Below are 23,625 nucleotides of genomic sequence, written 5' to 3'. Positions count from 1 at the left end.
AAGTATGATATTTAGGACGCCGTTATCTCCCATCTCAAGGCTCCACATTGCATACAGCCCGGCATACTGCATTAAGACCCACCGCATCCTCGTCGACTGGCTGAAATCTCACTACGATTCACTATCAAACACCATTATCAAATTGGATCCAAACTGTTAAATTGTTAAAACTTATCAAATGGCTTTAAGAACAGGATGATTGTTTTTGTTTTTAATACAATGAAAAAAAAAAAAAAATAAAAAAAAAAAAATCTCTTTTGTACACATGTATTTACAAAAGTTTGTGACTACTTCCAGGGTGACCCTGCCCGACGAGGGAGCTTCTCAGCTGTAATCAACACATTTTAGGCTTGAGAGTAGAAGCTTGGTGCCCCCCCCCCAAAAAAAAAAACCTGTCTGTAAAATCTAGAAGAGCTCTGAAAGGATTAATCCATATCTGATACTTTTGGTCGACTTGGGTTTGTTAAACTTTATGAAAACCAGTAAACACCTGCTTGTCCTGTTGGTTAATATGATATAAGTGGCATATTTTAAGTGTGAAGACTGGTAACACAATGACTTTCCAATACCGTGATTATTTCATTATATCATACATTACTCCTTATTTTACAAAACTGCTCAGATCTCAATGTTAGGGCTTCTAAAAATGTTGTTAGGTCGTTACCAAGGAGACAGCTTGAGACCGCCCTCCCCATCAGAGAACAAACACCACCAGAGGGAACAACAGGAGCATTTTTGTTTTTTTATGAAGCACAGATATCTGGGAACTCAAGACAATTCCAGTCAGAGGAAAAACAACCAAAAATAGTTTCACACTAGGCAGAATCAATATGACAAACCAATATATACTGTAGTAGAACCACATAGACATGGTTATATACACAAAGCTTGTTTCGCTTCTTAGAAGTTAAAGTCATCTGAATCATCTGAGCACAGAATGGAGACACTTATTATTTGAACATTAAAATAACACTCTCTGAAGACCGATGGGTGGGAGTGGTTTTGGTAGAAAGACAGAACCCCCCTGACACTGTAATGCTCTGTGAGAAAAAGCTAAATATCAACCAAGATGTAATCAGGAAATGCAAGTTTCTCCTTCCCTCATGGAGCACGGGGGGGAAAAAACACATTATTTACAAAGATAAAGCTAAAGAACACAGCAAAAAATGTAATGCAAACTATGTGCCTGTAAACACACACACACACACACACACACACACACACACGCACACAAATACTTGCAGAGCTTCTGAGCTCTGTTTGAAGTTAGATGGGAGCTGAATAGGTTCCAACCTTCCTCCTCTGAACTACAGGCAGCAGTTCAGCATTTTTAGCACTTGCTCTCAGAAAACATCCCCGACTCCAAACAAGTTCAGCCTCGGAGGAGGAAAGTCACCAAGTTCCCTCTGAATTCAAGTGTAGCAGGTTATGGGCCGAAGAAGTGAGGGCATCCTTTCTGTTTAATCACAAGGTGAGCGTTGGTGTCGACCACGGTCCCTCGGACTGCGTTACTTGTTGTTTGGTCTGCGACGCTGGGTGTTACGTTGGTCAGTGTCTCTGTAATGCGTGTGAGTGTTGGTCAGTTGGTCGGATACCTGAGATTATGTCTGGTGTCAGAGGGTTTGGAGACGAAGGAGAAAAGCTGCTGGTTGCTTTGACGAAGGATGTGAGAGCGACAGAGGACAGAGGGAATGAGTGAATGTGAGAACAAAGGGAGGAGGAGGAGGAGAGGGAGGAGGAGACATCAACCGGTGACCTTCTTAACCTCCACTTGCTCTATGTCCTCGGCCCTCGTCTCCGTGATATCCGCTGAATCGAGGTCCTCCTCCTCTTCACTCTGACCTTTCTCCTCCTCATCCTCTTCCTCCTCCTCTTCTTCCGTACTCTCCTGGCTCTTTCCCAGCTGCAGGTTTTCCAGGGTCTTTGACACCCAGGATTCAATGCGGCTGCTGAGGGTAGGCACCTCCACAGCAATAGGCTCAGGAGTGTAGTCCTCCTCCTCCTCTTCCTCCTCCTCTGCCTCTTCCAACATACCCGGGACCAGGGTGGAAGTGGTGGAGGTGATGGAGGAGTTCAGCGGGCCCCTGCAGCTCCCGTCCAGGGAGCCCGTCTCTGTGCTCTGCTGGGAGGCCAGCTCCAGCCGGTCGTCCACCCGGACCTCGTCTCTCTCCCCGGTACCCTGTGTCAGTGTCAGTGTCGGAGGCGCTGGCCTGGCCAGCTGAGGGGCAGTGGGGCCGGGCGTAGCGCCGTTGACGGTGATTGCCGGGGTCTCACTGTCTTTTTGGGTGGCTGTGGAAGGAGCAGGGCGGATCGGCTCGGCCTCAACAGGCTCCAGGGCATCTGAAGTCTCCACCATACTCCTCCAGTTGGTCTCTGAAGGAATTAATAGAGTCGTTATTATCCATAACTTGTGCTTTTACTTAAGTACAGGATCTGAATATGTCCTCCTCCACTGATTAACCCAAACAACTGAGAAGAAGCTGAGGTAGCTTACCGTACTCCTTCTCATTGACCTCTGAAATAGGCTCAGAGAAGATGGAGCAGAAGGAGATGGCAGAAGCAGCAGAGTGGTTGCGGGAGTGCCCCATGTGGTGTGGCACTTTCTTGTCATTCTTCAGAGCCTCCTCGGCCTGCTCCTGCTCCAGAGCGGACACCATGTCCTTGTAGGCCTTCCTGGCCTCTTCTGTCAGAGACACCAGACGGTTGAAGAGACCCTGAAAGAAGGTTTAACCAAGTTAGTGAGAGGCAAAGAGATGATCCTGTGTTTCTACTGACCTGCTGTACACATGTTATTGTATTATTCACCTGATGGTAAGATAGACAGATTGGGTCAAAGGGTTTTACCTCAGCTCCAGAATAGTTGAAAATGCCAACCACGCTAACAGGCACTAGTTTGTTGACGCAGCGTCCGAGGGCTTTTCTGCCCAAGGCAAACACAAACGGGATCTCCTGATCTCGAGCCATGGCGATCACATTGTATAAAGCTTCATCCAAACCGCCTGCAACAAAAAAACAAAACAATAAGTGACTCTAATGGAGCAAATAAATGAATACATGCAACAGAAAATACCAGCTAATGACTTGTTCAAAAACCTGCTGTTTTAGGAATATGGAAATTGGGCCTGGATACAGCAGGGTAATGCGATACTTTTCTAGTATTCGATACCGTTCAACACTAAGATATGGACCAATGCTGGACGGTATTAGACCATTCTTTACCTTTGGCTTGGATCTTCTCACAGTTGGGAGATATGATGACACATTTAATCTTATTCAGCTTCATGTGCTTGGTGACCTCTCTGAGACCCATGACCAGGCGGCGTTTGGATTTGGCCTTGGTAGGATCCTTCTGGTAGACCCGCTCCTGGAAGCGAACCAGCTCCTGCAACAGCATGGTCACGCTCTCGTCGATCTCCTTACTCAGCACTTGGTTACAGTACCTGCAGAAAGATTAAAAAAAAAAAAAAACATGAGGGGGGCGAGAGAAAAAGAAATAGAGGTTAAAGATGTTCAAAACAGTGTTTTAAGCTTTTCAGGAGGCTACCAAGCTCACAATGATGATCAACTAGCACAAATAATTTTATTTTAAGTTAAATGATTAGTTTATTAATCGATTAGGTAATGAAATAAATAATCTTTTGAGCAAAGCGAATAAAACATCCTTGGTTGCAGCCTCTAAATTGTGATGATAGGCTGCTTCTCTTCATCTAATGCTACAGTTAACTGAATAGAAATGGTTTTGGAGCAATTTGATGTTGTCAAATTGGGATTTAGGAAATTGTGAGGGCATCTTCTACTATTCTCTTATATTTCATGATTTCAAAAATAACTATAAGCATTCTATGATGAAAATAAATGTTGATGTGACTTTTATCTTTGATGATGACGACTCAAGGTGAATACAGCTGTGACAACATTGTTTGCTTGTTGGTTATGTTTACGCTATCAGACTTAATTGCCATCTGACCAGAGCCATAAAACAGCATGCATACTCCAACGGTTCGGTGAAAATATCTATCGGAAGATCGAAGTGTGGCCTGAGGAGCAAGCCTCCTGGCGTTCAGAGCTGAGGGGAGGGGCTTGGCTACAGAGGGCTTTTGGAGGCTTTAAATGAAAAATCTGTTAGAGGAGGGTGGGCTGAGACAATAGGCCTACAGCAGAGGGACAAAGCTGTGTTTGTGACCACTGGCACACATCTTTCCTAAGAATTGACAATGCGCTCGCCATCTGTGCCATACTCTACAATTCATTATTGTACAGTTCCGCCCTTAACAACACCCGACAACTTTCCGAGTACGCTTCTTACAGCAAAGGCTCTGGTTTCTGAGTGGGGGAAGCATTCGCTTTGCTCGTCAGTTTTTGTGCATTTTTGAGACATTTCAGTGCAAGGGATTCCTACAAAGGGTCACAGTCCTGTTCAATATTCTGTTTCCTCCCTACATGCAGGTCGAGGGTGTCTACTTACTCTCTGAAACGACGGCTGTGGATCTTGGTGATGGCGTTCGAGGCCATGGGACTCCCGATGCCAGAGCTGGCAGGAGAACCCTGGGACACCGGGGTGATGCTATACGGAGAGTTCTGACTGGCCGGGGAAAGGGATGCATCGCTGGGCATACTCAGACCATTGTCTGTGGTACGAACATCAAATAACAATTAGAAAATGTATGATTGATAAAAAAAAAAGACGAGTACAGGTCTAAATAGTTTTCACTTCTTAATTCTCACCTTCTTGGGAGGCAGGCTCTCGTGCAATTTCATCAGTGAAATTTAAACTTTCATCCCCAGGCTCCTCCTGGCCTGAAGACTCCTGTTCAACACTCGTCTTCCCTTTCTTCCCCTCACGTTCCTTCAAGATGATCTATCGAAACACAGAAGAGAAATATTAAAAAACAAAGAAAGGTTCAAAAGATCTCCATTTCTTTTATTAACTTTTATGCAAACTAAATACCATCTTCCTCCCACCGCTCATAAATGATTCACTTAAACTTAAATCATTTACCTTCTTGAGGGCTGTGGGCCGTTTTACTTTGGGGATCTCCCTCTCCTTCCCTCTCTTGATACGGGGTGCATTGGAATCCAGGGAATTGTGTGGGACTGAGTATGGCTGCTGATGACCCTTCAACATGGACGGCAGGCTGACCAAGCCTGAACCGTGGAACGGAGTGGTTGTTCCAACTGGAGGGAAGAACAACAAAGTTAGTATACAAGCAGAATGTGAATATGTGTTTTGTGTGTCTGACAACCACTATATTCTTAAACGCATTACAAAAGTCATAAAAAGTATGAGCTAAAAAGAACACTAAACACTAAATAAAAAGATACTTAACAGGATATTTGCTCAATTATGACACATACTTGAACCCAGTATTTTCATTTACTTCTGGGCTGTTGTATTGTAAAAGTATGTTTATTTTCTTATACCCCTTGTTGATGTGTGTCTGAGTTAATGAATACCTGTAAATGACAGTGGCTTCGTATTGTTGAGTTGTCTGGCCTTCATAGCCTGCTGGTGTTTCTCCAAAGCTGCCAGCATGTCTCCCAGGTCCAGCTCCACAGAGGTTTTGCTCTTCTTCCCTGCTGCTTTGGTGAACGCTTCCTGCAGGACATGGAAGGAAAAAAGGCAGAAGAACTTCACACCAATGAACCCGTCAAATGTGACTGAAGATCAGAATGCGGTGAGAAGCAGAACTGATGAAACAAGCCATATCAATTCAAACTTCTCAATCTGAACCAATCCTACATGACCAGTTGACATAGTGCATGTTCATACCTGTAATTTCTTCTGCTCCATGCTGATTTCAGAGTACTCTTGTGCAGTGGCCAAAGCAGCAGCCAGAGCCTTCTTCCTCTGGCTCTTGGCCCTCTTGGGAACAGAGGTGGTAATGGGGATGGGTGTCTGCACAATGTTGATAGGAGAGTTTTCTGGCAGGTTATCCAGCTGTGATGCGTTTAGAGACACAAATAAGTAATTAGTAGGGGTGAAAAGATGAACCGATATAAGAGTCAGATATGGCTGCATAGATATTCAAACACAGATACGATACAAATTGTGCAAAATATCCATATTTCTGTCAAAAAACATTCTTTCCAAAGTCTTCCCTCTATCCCTCTGCACGTATTTTCCTTTAGCCCAGGAAAACTTAGACCACCATTGACATACGGTAACTTAACTAATGGCACACAAGCAATAAGGATGCAAGAGTCTTTTTTTGGAAATGTTGAAGCTCCCTCTCATCTGCATGCAAAATAACCTCTTTCAAAGCCATTGGCATTTGCGCAGCCTGTTATTTGTGGTAGTTTTAGATTTTTTCCCCCACCCGCATTCTGTGAAGACCCGCCCTACTCTAACTCTGATTGGCTAGTACTCGCTGCCTTCTTCACTGATTTTTCGTGCTTATAAACAAGATTGGTGGACGTTTGGTAGTGTTAATGATTTCAACTCAGATGTGGATCTTTCATAAATAAAAATATGTTTTTTGTTTCCTATATGGATGGAAAGATTCCCAGAATCGTTTGAGATTACATTTTTTATGTGGAGTCATAATTAAACGTAATGTTAACCTTAATGTTGATATGGCACACTGATTAACAAGAAAAAACAAATGGTACCTTATATCAAAAAGGTTTTCTGATTTAGTACAGAATTTAAAAATATATAATTTTAGTCACACTTGTTATTTAAAAAAGCAAAAATATTATATCCTTACGCAGCTGTATCAAATCGTATTGAATCTGCTTTGAATTGCGTTACAAAGATGCACACCCCTAGCATAAGTCAGTCCTGCAAACAGTGAGCACATCATAGCCCTCATAGACAGCTGTAATCAGAAAGTAATTTCCCTCACCAGGTTTTTGGGAAGTTTAGGTTGCGCGTGTGTCTGGGCTGAAGAAGATTCTGGTTTGGAGCTGCGTTGAGCAGCCGCTCCAGTAGCCAGATCTGGGAATTCATCTTCATCCTGACAAACATGTAGAAGACATTTTAGCACAACAAATAAGCTCTTCCTAATATAGATCTATAATGAGTGTGATGGTGACAGTGCTGAAAGAAAGCCTCTCTCACCTCAAAGTAGAGGGGCTCTGGGGAGACCTCAGTACCAGTGCTCACTGCTGGCTGCAGCCTTTGTTCGGACTGGTTTTGCGGCACACGCCCTGGATAGCCACTGTGGAAATCCTGAAAGGCAGAGACGGACGGAGAGCACAGAAGTCAAACAGGGTGCTGGTATTAATTAACTTAATCCTCTGTGTACTTGTTAATACTGTCATGTAGAGCTGCAAAGATTAGTTGACTATTTTGGTTATCAATTAACTGATTAATGTTATTTTAAATGCAAAAATAGCACAAATTGTTGTTTACAGACTCCAATATGGAGATTCCCCGCTTAACAGCAAGACATTTTAAGACTTGGACTTGAATGATCTGGCATAGACATTATTCACATTTTATAGACCACCTAACTATCAAGCGAGGGAAACATGGTAGGAAAGGAGGCAAGACTCAAAGCATTCTAACTAATACAACTGGCTCTGCTTTACTGTTGTTGGATATATTTTTCTTTCTCATGAAAGTTTCCCTGTAGGTTGATTTTTCGTTGACTGTGTGACGGACAGATATGCATTATATAGTGGATTATATTTGACAGCCTTCTGCTAGACAACTTCCATCTTGAAATGCCATAAAAAAACAACAACGATATGCTTCTGATTGATATCATTGTGATACTACATATGTTAAATATTTCCCTGTAAAGTCAGGGCGTTATCAGAAAGCAATTACATGAATCAGCATCCCTTAATTCAATATAAGAAAGGATAATATTGCACATTACCTTTTTTATGAAGCCACAATTAGAATAAGAAAATGTTGACACCAACTGTCTAACTCTTGTGTTTTTCTGATCACCTTCTTTAAGTTTAAGTGTGACTCACAGGACGGAGCCTTTACGCTAAAATGATCTGCTTTATACTATAGCTGTTCCCCAGACGTACAGCAACATTTTACTAAGTGTCTGCTCCGGTGAGATCTACCGTACCTGTGAGAAGTTTCTCTGCTCAGGATTCTTCCTCTGGTCTGCTCTGTGAAACTGGCCGTTTCTGTCTCCCCAGGACTTCGGGGTAGCCTGAGAGGCTACATTTACCCAGGTACCTGCTAGTGAATACAAGGTAAAGAACATTTAAATTCCTTTGTAATACATTATATACAGACTGCATAAGAAATATGACTATGAAAGAAAGATGTGTGGATGTTCACAACATGTTGCATCAAGCTTACCTGTCATTACACCAGCCTCTACTCCCTGTACAACACACAAAATATGGAGAGGGTAGAAAAAAATAAAGAAAAAAAAGACATGTTGAGAAATCTTGCGTATTTAAAACGTGTTAAAAACACTGTGATAGCAAGGGTGATTTAAGGAAACATTACACCTCGCCCATTGGTATTTGTATAACTGTTACACGAGTTGAGTCCTGTGTGTTTTGGCATATTCCATTTGTTCTCTCTGGTATGCGGAATCTTTCGTGTCTACCATTGCTGCAAAAAACTGCCACGACCGTAATATTTATCAGCACTTTTATGAAAAAGTGATTCAAATGGTACCCTACTTAAACTTTAAACTTAGATTTGACACAATCTGACAATTTAAAAAATAAAATAAAAATAACCTACCAGCAACTACAAATGCACCTTTATGTATTGCACTAAAGCATATTTTTTTCATTTCTGTTCGTTCTGTTTTTAGACCTGATAAGAAGCTGCTTTGATAACATAACGACTTGTATCGGCCTGTCTATTTAAATGACTCATTTTTTGGAGCAGTATTCAGCTTAGAATAGAAAAAGCACTACCTAACCTATTACTTAAGACAGTCAACTGCCTACTTCCTGTCCTTTTTTCTTCATAACTATCTTTATTTTACACATCACGTGTTTACAATAAGTTTAAAACCTCACCGACTGCACCAAACCAGAATCAAGAATTATTTGTTTAATTATGAGTTTAAACAAATTCTACAGTCTACTGTATGTCTGTTGAGTCTTTAGCTGGTGGTAAGAAGACAACTCACTGTGGGTGCTGCAGCATTTTCTGCTGTTCTTTGCGTTACCCCCGCGGCCTGGTTGTGTTTGGGGCTACAGTAGCCGCTGTCACTGTCTATGTCTGCCTCACTGGCGCCCTGCTCGTAGTTTTCGGCTGGATGGGACGCCCGTCTTCTCTTTGTCCTGTTCTTCCACAGCAGAGGACTGGCCCGCTCCGCAGCGCATCTCCCCGATATCTCACCTGGGAAATCTGGGGACAAAGTAGGAGAAGCTCAGACATGAAGTGAACTCATTATTGACATATAAGTGTTAATAAAAATTGGCAATAAAAATAGAAGATAAATCAATGAAGACTCTTTAACCACAAACTTGGACGAAGTTTACTTTGTTTGACGTCATTCAGGTGATATAAAACGAGTTGCCAAAATATTTACACAGGCTCATTGGCTTTCCAATGAGCCTGTGTAAACATCACTGCTGACATCATGAGCGGCACACATGTGAAACTTTCTGACTGGAAACTCTGCATTCCAGTTCTTTCAGAAGTTAAGCACAAGCATCATCAACATCAACCTGTACGACCAGCCGCCAGTCTTACTGGCATTGTGTGTCCTGCTTTCTCTCTGATGGGAAAGATTGTTGTTCACAGGCAAGGCAGACAACATTAACAAAGTCTGGAATGCTTTGTTCAGTTGTTGCGAAACTATTGCTTATTTGTTGTCCAAGGACGGGACGGAGCCTTTCAAACTAAATCAAAAGCATTTTATCTATTCTCATTAATACAATAGATGTTCCCCAGAAATATAGCAACCCTTTACTCAGTGTCTGCTTCAGTGAGCTCTATTGTAGCTGTAAGAAGTTTCTCTGTTCAGGATTCGTCCTCTGGTCTACTCTTTTAAGCCTCAGCTTACAACCTTGGCCATACACTCAAGCTCAGGATTTCTCCACTGCTACATCTAAAAGGCTTCTCATCTTTAATTGGCAGTTTGATTTTTTGTATTATTGTTAAAAAAGCTCTGTATACAGTCTGCATGGTAGGACTGAGTTAAAGCTTTGATCATTGCCACAGTTTACCGGTCTGCTGTGCTGCATCCACCAGCATAACCGTCTTGGTCCTACCGTCAGCCCCCAAGGTGCACACCTCCTTCTGAACGGCTACACTCCTGGTCGGAGGCCGACGACCCCTCGGAGGTTGGCACACACCCAACTGTTGCTGTAGGAGAAAGAAAAAGAGGCAGGGTGTGCTCAATAAATAGATTAAGGATGAGGACGCACACTTTTAGTCACACAAATAAGGTAACGTCAATATGACAGCATCACAATAAGGCTGTGGACCGTCTGTACCTTTGGGAGAAGATTAGGTCGCACCATGCCTCTGCCCCTCTGACTGGCCATCCCATACGCTGGCCCCAGAGTCAGTGGTCTTTCACTGACATCTGCTGAGACGGGGTTGACCACTCCAGCTGGCACGGGACCTGCATAGGGGCCAGGGAAGGGCTGGTAGAAGCCCATCACAGGAGGGCATGGAGCAGGCATAATCTGGTAGTAAGCGTAGTCATTGGAGACAGGAGGCTGGGGTGAAGACAGGATGGGATAGGCCAGGTATGAACCACCAGGGCTGGGGTTAGGCTGCTGCCAGCGCAGCTCCCCTGAATTATACATAGGGTGTTGCCTGTGAAGGAGCAGAGAGGTAACATGTTTAATCACGTTTTTTGTCTATTTCAGTGATTTTTTTTCATGGTTGTCCAAATCCATTCCACAAAATGGTATATATGGAACCATAAAATGAAGGCTGTGATGCAGGTTAAGTCTTTATACTAATCTATTTAGTTGTCAAGTGTTTTCTTTTTCCCCACAATTATTTATTTAGGTTGTAGTTTCACTGGGGGCACACCTGTGAGACCACAGTCTGATCTGCTGGCTAGTGAGCAGCTCTGTAGATCAGTTGCAGTCAGAGGCCTTGCTCAAGGGCACCTCAGTGGTGGAAATGAGTGAGGGTCAAGCGCTGCTTTTTACTTTCCCAACCCACATTTATCCTGCCGGTATGGTGGACTGAACCGCTGACCATCCGATCACAAGCTCCTACTGCCAAGTGTTATTCTATTGTAGGTCAACTTAAGGCTAAGTGTGCACTGTGCACCTTTGTTACGTGGGAAAGAAAGAGATGAAAAATAAACGAAATTAGACTTTGTACTGGCAGATACTCAATACGGAGATTAAGAAATCATGATTGCAACATCCTGAGTTATTCACAGCATTGAGTAAAGTTTTTGGACTTTGTTTCCCTCATGTGTAATATATTTGTCACTTTGTGTTTCCTCTTCAAACACGCAACAGTGTTGGGGAGACGCATTTAAGTGTGTTGCACAAAATAAGGTTAAAGCCCCTTTAGCACGAGAGGGCTGGCAGTGATGTGCACGATTGTTGGTGTGTGCATGATATGCAGAAACGTAGATAAGGATCCAGATGACATTTTCACAGCCAGCCTACTATTGCGGGCATTTCCTTGCATTCAAATAGGGGGGAAGGAAACAGAGGAACGGATGTGTGCAAGGATACAGCAGATCATTCGGGACAAAGAAAGAGCCACTGGAAACATGGATTGTGGTTCCAAGTGAACTCTTAACTCTGGGGAGGTTTCCATTCATAATTAAGCAATCCTAAACTACTGCGCAATCTCATGGCTATAACTCAATACATTACGGATCTGATTATGGACGCATTGTTTTCTTATTATTACTAAAGTAAATAGTGCATTGAATAAGTTGTGAAAATAGAAAAGGTCCAGAAGAGAGCAGATTGTTCTTGAGTGGTTCAAAATGGGCACACCAGACTTCCCATAATACCACAAAGAATGGAAATATTTCTGCCAAAGTGGGCAGCATCGGCAAATTCAAAAAAAATGATCATGAACAAGAACCACTGGTGCCTTTCGTTAACAGTTAAATGGGGTTAAAACGACAAGCTTTAGAGTTTTATCTATTTCAAGATCTTCCCCCACTGAGAACGAGAGACCGTACCTGTTGGGTTGGTTCTCCTGGACGAAAGGGTAGCAGGTGATGAGGTAGCTGGGTATGGGAGTGGTTTCCACCCCTCCACCACCGCCTCCTCCTCCTATACCTCCACCACCTCCGCCTGCCTCTCCGGGTAGACTCATGCTGACTATAGATCCTTCGAGACCTTTCTTCTGCGGGATGAACGGTTCCACTTCGGCTGAAAGCTTCACATCCTGCGTGAAAACACAAAGAAACAGCAGAAAATGAATGACTACGTGGTTGATTTGATTGAGAAGAAAGTCCTGACAAAGAGGATCTGTCTCTCAAATAAAGTTAATCAATCAGTCGCCACATTCTCTGGTTGTATTTTATCAAGCCCACTGTGTTTTCCATTCTCTGTATCTACAAGATGCAACAGATCATATTATTTCCATTACACACATCAAATCGAATAGTTCTACAATGATGGCAAAGATTTATATCAGCAAAGTAACATCTGTTCTTCCATAAATCTACTTTATTGTTTGGGTTGGTTTGTTAATCTCTCTGTAAAAAGGGCTTACAATTTACAAGACTAATTATATAACTTACCAACATCAACTTTCAAAAAATAGTAAAAATCTACAATCTTATAAGAAGATCTATGCAAATACATTTTTAAGTTAATTACCTAAAGTACTGAATGTCTTGACAGAAAGAAAGAGCTGTAGAAAGTCTCCTGATCAACCTCCTTTGTTTAGTGAAATCACAGCTGAGCACTGATTTCCTCATACTGTTCCAGTTAGTTTACGGTGTTGCGTGTCTACCACCATCAATAAACAAGTTATCAGGCCTTAGCACAGGCACATAAAACCTTTTTCGCATTCAAAGATGACATCACACGCAACTGCCAGAGGATCTAAGCAAAGTACATAACATGTCAAAGAGAGATGCAGCTATTTTTGACAGTCGATTTATCATGTGACTCAGACATCTGAGGCGAGATCAACAGAGGTGAAGAATATAAACAATGACCAGCTTCTTGTCAATATGGTCAACAATGAGGAAAAGTCTCTATAAACCTGTTTTTGGGCTTTGAAGTAGAGTTTGTTTTGGGAAACATTTAATTTCATAATGGCTAAAAAACATTTTAAATGGATATGTAAGGTAATAGATGATTTATATTAACCGCTGGTGTTTGAGGCCTTAAATGCTCTTCAAGTCCATCAAAGCCTTAAAGGCACCAAGGTACAAACACCAGACGCAAACTGTAGATTATTATTACCAAATTAGGGATTTATTGTAATTTTTGAGTTACATTTAGAGCTTTAGCAGTTTCAGACACAAGATATACATACAATTAAAAGGCTATATAAATCAATCAATAAAGAAATTTGGTTCCAAAAATGGACATGTTTATGGCTCAATGATGTCTTCTTCTAGTCAGTCCGGTTTTACTGTTCTCCAGATTTATGACCCAGACACAAAGCCAAAAGGCAGACTGTTGCGCTGTAGGAAATGGTATAGAAGGCCACAGAAAGGCCAAAGATTAGACGTCGGGGGCATTAGAAGGCAGGCTTGGGACTGAAACAATTACAGTACTTGCGAGCTCAAACTAGAGACAGCCTGAAATTAATACAATATCCTTACTGATGACACCAGCAAACAAGGAGGCTTTCATATCTCCTTAAAAGATCATGAGCAAAAATCTAAACCAGAAAACACGCCATTGTTTAAGTCCTATATATTACATGTAAAAAAACAAACTGACAAATGCGTTGCACGTTGTAATACAACAGTGATCCTTATTCAAAATGAATGTGTACATTTTTTTTTAGAAACTATAAATCATGTAACTATTAGTCTAACGTTTCCATTTCCTTACATGCTTGTCTTCGCAAATGAGCCAAACACAAACACAGTGACAAAACTACATTTTCTCGGTTAAGAGATTTGCTCTACATGTCAGAGTTTTGCTATAATGCCATAAAACTTTAAATTTGAAGTGATTCAAATTACCCATTTGTATAAAAAAGAAAACTAAAAAAAAAAAACATATTTGAATGAGAGGAAAATAAGTGTGGTTATGATACTTCCTCTTTCGTTCTTTTTTTCTACTGCTGTCACGGTACATCTTTCACACCTCATCGTGCTCCTCATTTGTCATCGTGGTGGCACTGGTCTAACCCGAGGCGGCAGCTCTGTGCAAGAGGTCCCGTTATAATAATCTGCTATTTTGCAAAGGATGAGGAGAGGTGACAGGGTTTATAGTACAAAGGCTCCCCCTCACTTCTCTGAAACAGTGGTCGGGGTGCATGAATAGAGACATCAGTGTGTCCAGTGGATGTCAGACAGACAGCTATTGTCTCCCACTGATACTGTCCGTGGGTGGTTCTCTCGCTTTTCCTAAGTTTATCTATAGATACCATCAGATCTATGGTGAATGGAGCCTGATCTACCAGTTCACTAAAGAAGACCAAAGTGAAAGTTGTAAGGAAAGTTTTATACAAAACCCCCAGGTCGTAGCAGCCTCAGACCCAGACTGACATAGCTGCAGGGGTTTAGGACTAGAGAAGTTAGTCTGAACCTGTACGATGGTACAGTATAGCTGATAGGTTGTCGTTATAGGATTAAGATTGACAGGATAAAGTAGGGGCAGTACCACAGGATAAGCTAATTATACAGCAAGCCATAGCATGGAGGCCTCGTGTGCACTGACTGTGAATCTTGAATTCTGAACACTAGTGGAAAAACAGGAAAAAAAGGAGTTGTGAAAGAAACAAAGCTGGTCAGAGGATGCATCTCTTGAATCAACCATGTGTGTCTTTGTAGTATCCGAGTGGTGTTAGTGAGACGGTTAGTGAGAATAGCTGTGATTGTGGAGAAAGGCAATGAGGTCAGACCCAGATGTGCACTGGTTGGGGATGACAGATCTCGGAGGGGTTAGACTGATCTAAACAGCCTCTGTTTGTGTGAGCACACAGAGTCGCTGCCCATCTTTCGGCGCAGGCTGAAAACTCACCTCTTCAAGAAGTACTACCCTGAGCCTTCCACTTACCACTTATTGTATTCATATTAGTCTGTTGCACTTATTGTATTCGTACTAGTTTGTTTCTGTACTTTTGCTCTGGTTTATGCTCTTAGATGCTTGTTTAAGAAAGGAGATGCACTTATGACTTCTGGTGACTAGTAGTTCTCTTGAATACCTATGTTGAATACACTTGTTGTAAGTCGCTTTGGATAAAAGCGTCTGCTAAATGACTAATGTAATGTTCTTAAACTTGACCCATACGGGAAATGAAAAGTTGGGATATCTAGGCCTCCTGATGCTTCAATTTTGACCTTTATTAATGAATCCTTTGCTTGCTTGTCCCTTGTTTTTTGGGGGAAATGCAGTACTTGAATTGCTGGAATACCTAAAACAATTGTCCGACTACATTTACAAGGAACTTGAACCATGGAGGGGAAGAAGTACTAACCTGAGCCTTCCACTTAGCACTTATTGTATTCGTACTAGTTTGTTTCTGTACTTTTGCTCTGGTTTATGCTCTTAGATGTTTGTATAAGAAAGGAGATGCACTTATGACTTCTGGTGACTAGTAGTTCTCTTGAATACCTATGTTGAATACACTTCCTGTAAGTCGCTTTGGATAAAAGCGTCTGCTAAATGACTGTAATGTAATGTAATATAATGTAATGTAATGTAATGTAATGTAATGTAATTCTTCCACCATGCAAACACAACAGGCAGGGTCTGTTTTCTGTATTGAAAGCCGGATGGGCTGTGTGGAAAAAGAATGCAAACAGACATTTTTTTTTTTTTTTTTTTTTTTTTTAGGGGGTTTCCACATTAATGAAGACCCAAAACTATCACCCATTTTCCAGATGCAGATACATTTGACACACTTCACCTTTGACCCCTGATGATGTCACCCAGAGATCTCAATTGTTTCATGTTAAGTGGTTCATCCCCCCCAAAGTGTTGCCAATACCCCCTGAGGACACAGAGCCATGCCAAACTGAACTATCCGCATTGCAAGCAGCTTCAGAAGAATGCCACACATGCAGGAGAACCAGAAACTCCACTGCTGACGACCCACCAAAACCTCTCCTGACAACAACACAGCTTCCTAGACACCTGAAACCTCCACTGCTTAACCCCCCACCTCTGATGCATGTTTGTGAAGCTTCAACCACACACTATTTATCACGTAAATAAACCCCATTACGTTGTGAATACGAGCTGTGGAGAGAAGCAAGCCCACCGTTAGCCGTGTTAGCATTAGCTCGCTAGCCGAATTCACGTTGACCAGAGTGCGACGCTGGGCCTCGGCTGCATTAGCATTAGCATTAGCTCCGTGCGGCTACTTCCACATGCTAAAGCTTTACCCATCCGACACAAACACACACAAACACACACAGATGATGTGTAATTAAACTGACACGTTACCTTATTGTCACTAGCGTCCATGACAGTCACCGACACCGCAACAGACGGTCATCGACCGAGATGTGACGTCAGGATGTGGGCCTTTTTATTTTCCTTCATTGTGAATCAAAAGGAATAATCTTGTTGGCTCAGAGGGACTCACACCCAGTTTCTCTTTCTCTGCAACCCCCCCTCACTGCTGCTGCTGCTCTCTCTGCGGACTGACTGAGAGGAGTGAGAGAGAGAGTGAGAGAGAGAGAGAGCTCCGCTGTCACTGTGGAAATGGGAGTCACCTGGGACGGAAGCCGGGGCGTCTCAAAAAAAAAAAAAAAAAAAAAAAAAAAGCGCGTTTTGTCACGAGTGCAAGGCTTTTTTATTTTATTTTTTATTATTCCACACAGTGATTCATATGAAGTAAAAAGAACTCTTCACATCTCATTTATGACAGTTAAAAACATTTTTATTCAACTCCTCCTCACCAGTCACTTTGTTAAGAGTGCATCTAGTCAAAGTCAACAGAATCCCTTTCAGTGCCGAGAGAAATCTGTTTATTACCAACAGGCAACAGTATACATTAAAATATTGTGTACAAGTTTTCATACACATTTTTTTTTTTGTTGTTGTTGTTGAAACAATTGAAGCATTTGTGTGTTGCACATAGAAGAAACTGCCAATCAGGAACATAAAGAAAAAAAAAACAGAAAAGTAAGTGCCAGTGATTTTTCTTCTCATCATGACAAAACACACTTTGAACACGTTCTTGGGGGGTTCCTGGAGTCTTCTTTAAGTCGGTGGCATTCTCAAAACCTGTGCTGTGTGTCTTGTCTCAGAGGATTTACTTGAAGAAGCACAGTAGGATACTTTGTGGATGTAGTCATACATGCCATTTTTCCTTGTCTCTTGGTTTTACATGCCATCATGTGAGCTTGCTAACAATGGCTTGGTTGAGAGAGTTCAGCTGATTTGTCCATTTGTCTAAAGCTGTGTAGCGAGCCCCTCCTCTGTTCTGGTACTCCAATTCTAGTAGCTGGTTGACTTGGTCAATTCGGCCATGGATTGTGCTGAAAAAGAGAAATAAATAAAAGGAAGCATTAAAGCCACATAGATTGCAATAAACCAACAACTCATTCGAGCTCTGATAGTTGAGCCCTGAAATGCTGTTTCAAGGCTTCTTTTAGTTACTAATGCAGTAAAGAAATATTTGGCAGAATTGATTAAAAATGCCTAGTACTGAAAACCACAAAGGTATCTTGACTGGTCCACTGTTTCTTAAACATGGAAGTCTGTATTAAAAAGAAAAACTATAATATTGATTTTTCAAAATGTCTTATGTTTTCAAACTGAACAAAAAAAGAATCCTTTTAAAATGTCAGAGCATGTTGGCAACAATGAAAAACAATGTAAAAGTTACAAGTATATACATTTTACTCAGTAGTACAGCAGAATTATCTAATATTTTTCATTTCCTAATGAAAGTAATGTACATCAGAGAACGAGAAAAAGCTAAGATTAGTGGCTTTATATATAGCAGATCACTGTTACGTTATGACAAACAACCTAGTACAAGATGTAATAGAAACTGTCAACTCATACCGACTGACTCTCTTAAAAGGTCAAAGAATTCAATGAATGAGGATCTACAACTATTTACAGGAAGGAAGGCCATTTCTTTCTCTGACTTCTCAGCAGGCACATGGGGGTGAAACTTACTTATCCAAGATGCACTGCACCAGCAAACTCTCCACATCACAGACATCAATGTTCAGCTCCTGAAACACAAGGGGGAAAAGACAAGACTCAGCCTCACATCTGTAAAGAAGTATATCAACTAGTATGATTTAACATTGAAGGATGCACAGAATCAAACACACTGCAGATCCTGTTGTAAATGTTGTGCTAGATGTGTTGAAAAAGACCCATGGGAAAGTGTCAGTCTATCATGTCTAAGTATGGAAAGTAATGAGTAAATATAATGTGTTGAAAAAGCAGTAAAAGACACCATCCATGAACAAGTAATAGTTTTGACTGTCATGGTACTGAGATATGAGGCCATGACGTGAGTGAATTACTTCCTCATATCGATGCTGCCTTGTTGGCCCCGCTTCGTTTGTTTCTGCCAACTTAAGTTAGATAGTTTCTCAACTATACTTCGTGAAGCTGTACAGCTGGGAAATTCCAGGGACAAAGAACATAACTAGTGTGGGGGAAAAATGTAGAACTATGAAAAATGAAAAAAAAAAGACGAGATAAAAAAATCATGCGAATGAAAAAAAAAAAAAAAAAAAGAGACATAATTGTATTTTATGCTTATGTAAAAAAAAAAAAAGCTCTGCCTCTAGTACTAAAATGCTAGCCCTGTAAAGCCAGAGCAAATCATGCTGTTTTTGCTTTGACACTTCACACAAAGTCACGGCCATCAGTGCAAATGTTTGTCTAACAATATTCTAAGAAAGATAACAGAGAAAGTCACTGGACAGGATATGTTTTGATCACATGGACTCACCTTTGAAATGAAAGGGATGTGTATTCTCGTGTACGGTTTGATGAGTTTGATAAGTACTTGAGTTCTAATGTTCCGCAGCAGCTCTGAAACAAAACAGCAACGATCAGCCTCCCTCAATGTTTCTCCAACACATTTATCTCGCATGTGGACTGCAGTCACGTTCACTACTCACCTTCTATGTGCTCTCTAATGAAGGGGTCGTCCATTATGTTACTGTGATTTGTTTTCAAGATTTTCTCAAATTCAGTGATGTCATTGTTCTGGTAGGCGCTGGAAAAAAACAAACAAAAAACAATAGAGTGTTGTTATACGACATACAATGCGTTTCCGCGACCCGCAAGAAAACTCATCCCGATAGCGGTCAAACACATTTCAAAATATTAATCCTTTTATAAACACTATTCTTATTACAGTTTTGGGTGTCCTTTCTTAGTTTCTTGTTTATGCAATAAAAATGTTAAATACATTCCTGGAAACTGAGCCAATTTGGGACAGTGCCAGTTATTTATGTTAACATGAGGACAAAAGAGAGCAGACCAGGAAGCAGAAGACAAATAAAGCTCTTTGGAAGACACAAGTCATAATCCATACTTTATACAAGAACTGTTAAATGTACACTAATGTTGACAGTCCACTGTTTTAGCAACTGGTAGAAATGGTATTAAGGCCATTCTTTTTGTTAATGTATCATTTTGTAGAAAGATATATAATGACAAAGGGATCCATTTAAAAATGTGAACACACTTCATGCATCAAACTGCAACAATTAGTATGCATCTGGGACCAAAGGAATGAGAAGCACAGCTGAAATACTGACCAAAGGCCATACAGTAAAAACATCTGCGTCCAAGAGATAACAACACATTCGAAAGACTTTCATTACTAGTACTCTGGTTTGTTGTGACAGATGAAGATACAGGACGCAAAGTGCATGTAAAGTGCATGTAAAGTGCATGTAAAGTGCATGTAAAGTGTGCTGAAGGAATGTTTTGAGAACGACTGAGATTCTGGAGAATCAATTATCACACATAATATGCTACTTGTTAGGGACTGGTGATAATCATAGCACATCACATCTCTCCTTTCTTCTCTCTTTAAAAAGACATATGGATGTTTAGTGATGGGACGATAAAATAAATGAATAAAGTTGGTGAGTAAAATGTTATAAGATGTAGAAATAATTGTCAACGCTTCATAGCAAGACTTTTTTCCAAAGGACAAAATAAATACATTAATGAATGCTTACCTGACTAAGTTTGTCATTGCTAGGATCTCCGGATCATTTTTGTATGGTTTGGCCTGTGGGGAAAAAAAAACAAAACATGAAGTTACATCTGGCACTAAAACTCAAATAAAGTAAATGTTGATTAAATGTCATCTGATTCAGCACAAACACCCAAAAATATTTCAGGAAGTGACTGATTAGAGACCTTCTGGCTGTTCTTTATCTAAATGTTGAACTGCAACGTGGCCAAAAGTTTGGGGCAACCACAAGCCTGTCTCTCATGTTTTATATTCTTAAATACAGTTTATCAATAGTTATTAAAAGTAAACATTTCCAACGGCTAAATTACTTTCATACCTCTTGTGAGTCAAAAGGGTTTATTCCTGACTTCATCAGCATGTTGGCTAGGACCAGGTACTTCAGGCATGTTGTCCTTCTTGGGCTGCCGGACTCATCATAGTTTTTAAAGGCCTCAAAGAAGTCTGTGTGAGCTTTCTCAAACTCCCCCTCTCGCAAGTGCATCTTGCCACCACACTCTGGTCAGGAGCAAACAAGAGAGGGATGTCAGTGCTTAAGAGTAACACTTAACACAAAGCTCAACAATTGAGTTATGAATGAAGGAGGTATGTGCCCCACCATACCTCTGATAACTCCCATTATGAGCGGGTGAGGAATGGCAGATTTAATGTGAAGTGACTGCTCATATAGGGCTTTCAATTTCTTGTTGTTTTTTTGTGCCGTGTACATCTGGATCTCCAGAGCATAAATCTCCAACAGCTGTGTGCCTTTCTTCAGGTCGTCCTCTCCATCATCTGTCTGTAGTTGATATAAATATAGCACAACCACTTATTAGATGAATATTGGGATCAAATCTAGATATATAGATATACACACACACACTCTCACACCTTAGAAAAATACTTTGGCATCATATATGGTGATACTGATACTCTTTACTAATTATATAGGTTTGAATGCCCAAGCAATCAACAAGTTCACAGTATATTCTATGACAGCTACAAAGTTAAAACTTTTTTTAATCAACAGAAACCCCACACATACAGACAGAAAAAGTATTAAAGGGTTGTTCTTACTACCTGACATGACTGGTGAAGTTGCCTAAGGATCTTTTGCAGTTTACCATACTCTTCTCTCTCCAAGTAAAGCTTTCCCAACTGCAGGAGAGGAAAAAAGAAAACGAGAATTTTGAGCACCTGTTTTATAAGGAAAATAGACTGATTTGAGTGTGAAGAACCTTTGTATACCTTTGTGTTAGTTTTAAACCACAGTCTGTCGTTTTTGGCATCTTTTAAAGCCTCCAATGTGGTTTCGTAGAACTCCTGCAGTAAGTCCATCTAGCAACACAAGAAATGCATTTCAGAAAGACAGATTTAAAAACATCTTAATAGTGCCACTTGTATGTTCCTGTCTCACTTTGTCCATCCCTACCTGTTTGGAGGTAGAGATATAGTCCAGGATAGAGTTGATGGACTTCTCCGAGTAGTTCCTGGTGACAGCACTTCTGATGTATGTAAGGAGCTGTTTGTACCTGTTCATCATCTCCGGGAAGTTCGTCTACAAGGGTTGAGACATAAAGAACACAACTTTTTAAAGGATTCACATCTGGGAGGAAAGGCACAAAAACAAACAATGGCACATCTTGCATGGCCTACCAGCTTGAAGTTGATTTTAATCATCTGTTTCAACGCTTTGAATCCCCATTCTCCCTTTTCTCCTTCCAGCTCCAACACCTGAACACGTGATAAAAACCAAAGAGTAAACAGTGTGCTCTTTAGATATCTGACATAAGAACATTGTTGTTGAGTACGACTCCACCTTCTGGAAGCTGCTGAGTGCTGCTTTGGGATCATCCTCCTTCAGGGCTTTAGAGTTGTAGTACTGGTTCTCCAGGTCCACGTTGGGCTCTGAGTTACTGTCCTCTGAGTATTCCTAGATGTAAGCGCATCATCATGTCAAAGTTCAAATCATAACATCCTGGGAAAACAACAACAAGTCACACGTCTCCTAACACACACACACTAATCATAGCTAGCTCACACACACATATATAAATATATAAATATATATATATAGGGGGTGTGCAGATTGCCCCTGAATACACAGCTAGCCACAGTTAGCCACAACATGCTAACTACCCATAAAAAAGGCAGCTAAACAAACTAACCCAGAGTGGTTTAATGTGCATCAGTGTTAGCCAATCTGCATTAACAAAAAAAAAAACCCCATTAGCCAGCTAGGAAGCTAACAGCTAACGTGTGTCATCCGCAGTGTGGTGTTAGCCGACAAAGCTAACGCTAGCTAGCTAGGTAGCTAGCTAGCTGCACGGCTAACGCTAGCTAGCTAACCCTGGCTAACGGACAAACGGCTACGACACATGTGCGCAAAGTAAAAAATTTCAGTTACAGATACCAGGTCGTAATCTTCTTCATCGTCGCACATGAAGTCGTCTTCCATGTCGGACATCTTGGTGGTCTTCCTCGCTGCAGAGTCGGTGGGCCTGCGCTGCTGCGGTGGTTTGGTGTTTGGTGTGTGTTGGTGTGTGTGTGTTGGTGTATGTGTGTGTGTGTGTGTGTGTGTGTGTCAGGAAAGAAGCGCCGGGGCCGCGCTCCGCCTACAGATGGAGCTGTTGGATCGCCTTCAGACGCGTGCACGAGGTTTCACCGGGTTCCAACGGGATTCAGTTATAAAGTGTGACGTCACTGATCAATTAGAACGAGACTTGTAAAGTCAGTTAAATACGTTCAATGGTTTTTCTTTATTTTTATTTTTATTTTATATATATATTTTTTATATAAATATATATATATATATATATATATATATATATAAAATAAAAAAATATATATATCTATTTTTATTTTTATTTTATATATTTTTTTATTTTATATATATATATATATATATATATATATATATATACAGTACCAGTAAAAAAGTTTGGACACATTCAATGGTTTTTCTTTAATTTTTTTTTTTTTTTTATTTTTTTTTTTTTTTTTATATTTATATATATAGTACCAGGCAAAAAGTATTTTTATATTTATATATATATATATATATATATATACAGTACCAGGCAAAAGTCTGGACACATTTCTTTATTTTTATTTTTATTTTATATATTTTTTTATTTTATATTTATATATATATATATAGACAGTACCAGTAAAAGTCTGGACACATTCAATGGTTTTTCTTTATTTTTATTTTTATTTTATATATTTCTTTATTTTTATTTTTATTTTATATATTTCTTTATTTTATATATATATATATATATATATATATATATATATATACAGTACCAGGCAAAAAGTTTGGACACATTCAATGGTTTTTCTTTATTTTTATTTTTATTTTATATATTTCTTTATTTTATATATATTATATATATATATATATACAGTACCAGTAAAAAGTTTGGACACATTCAATGTTT

The 23,625-nt window shown here is 40.5% G+C and overlaps 2 protein-coding genes across 10 annotated transcripts; both read right to left on the bottom strand.

Moving 5' to 3' along the window:
- Window positions 1-237: 237 nt before the first annotated feature.
- Window positions 238-16,671, bottom strand: secisbp2l (SECIS binding protein 2-like). 3 transcript variants are annotated; one of them, XM_054616134.1, is made up of 18 exons: window positions 16,459-16,671; window positions 12,054-12,262; window positions 10,378-10,705; window positions 10,108-10,246; window positions 9,063-9,283; window positions 8,270-8,294; window positions 8,031-8,146; window positions 7,061-7,171; window positions 6,846-6,956; window positions 5,771-5,938; window positions 5,455-5,596; window positions 5,000-5,175; window positions 4,726-4,858; window positions 4,466-4,628; window positions 3,220-3,440; window positions 2,845-2,999; window positions 2,495-2,714; window positions 238-2,373 (listed from the first exon to the last, which is right to left on the bottom strand). In XM_054616134.1, exons 1-18 carry the CDS (start codon window positions 16,477-16,479, stop codon window positions 1,745-1,747), a joined length of 3,288 nt encoding a protein of 1,095 aa, XP_054472109.1. In that variant the 5' UTR covers window positions 16,480-16,671; the 3' UTR covers window positions 238-1,744. The 3 variants fall into 3 exon arrangements, with proteins under 3 accessions (XP_054472109.1, XP_054472118.1, XP_054472126.1); XM_054616143.1 differs by having other exon boundaries at window positions 8,031-8,143; XM_054616151.1 differs by having other exon boundaries at window positions 10,153-10,246.
- Window positions 16,672-16,798: 127 nt separating this feature from the next.
- cops2 (COP9 signalosome subunit 2) lies at window positions 16,799-22,847 on the bottom strand. Of its 7 annotated transcripts, none has more exons than XM_054610323.1 (13): window positions 22,590-22,847; window positions 22,002-22,115; window positions 21,839-21,916; window positions 21,600-21,740; window positions 21,431-21,520; window positions 21,260-21,340; window positions 20,807-20,981; window positions 20,523-20,701; window positions 20,187-20,239; window positions 19,113-19,210; window positions 18,941-19,023; window positions 18,148-18,206; window positions 16,799-17,498 (listed from the first exon to the last, which is right to left on the bottom strand). In XM_054610323.1, the coding sequence occupies exons 1-13, from the start codon at window positions 22,647-22,649 to the stop codon at window positions 17,354-17,356; spliced, it is 1,356 nt and encodes a 451-aa protein (XP_054466298.1). In that variant the 5' UTR covers window positions 22,650-22,847; the 3' UTR covers window positions 16,799-17,353. The 7 variants fall into 7 exon arrangements, with proteins under 7 accessions (XP_054466298.1, XP_054466315.1, XP_054466306.1 ...); XM_054610340.1 differs by having other exon boundaries at window positions 22,596-22,847; XM_054610331.1 differs by having other exon boundaries at window positions 21,263-21,340; window positions 22,590-22,846.
- Window positions 22,848-23,625: the final 778 nt, after the last annotated feature.

This window comes from Anoplopoma fimbria, chromosome 2 (genome assembly GCF_027596085.1).
Source record: "Anoplopoma fimbria isolate UVic2021 breed Golden Eagle Sablefish chromosome 2, Afim_UVic_2022, whole genome shotgun sequence".
Classification (NCBI taxonomy): Eukaryota; Metazoa; Chordata; class Actinopteri; order Perciformes; family Anoplopomatidae; genus Anoplopoma; species Anoplopoma fimbria.
Note: the sequence above shows the minus strand (reverse complement) of the source record. Positions and strands in the feature narration are given on the sequence as shown.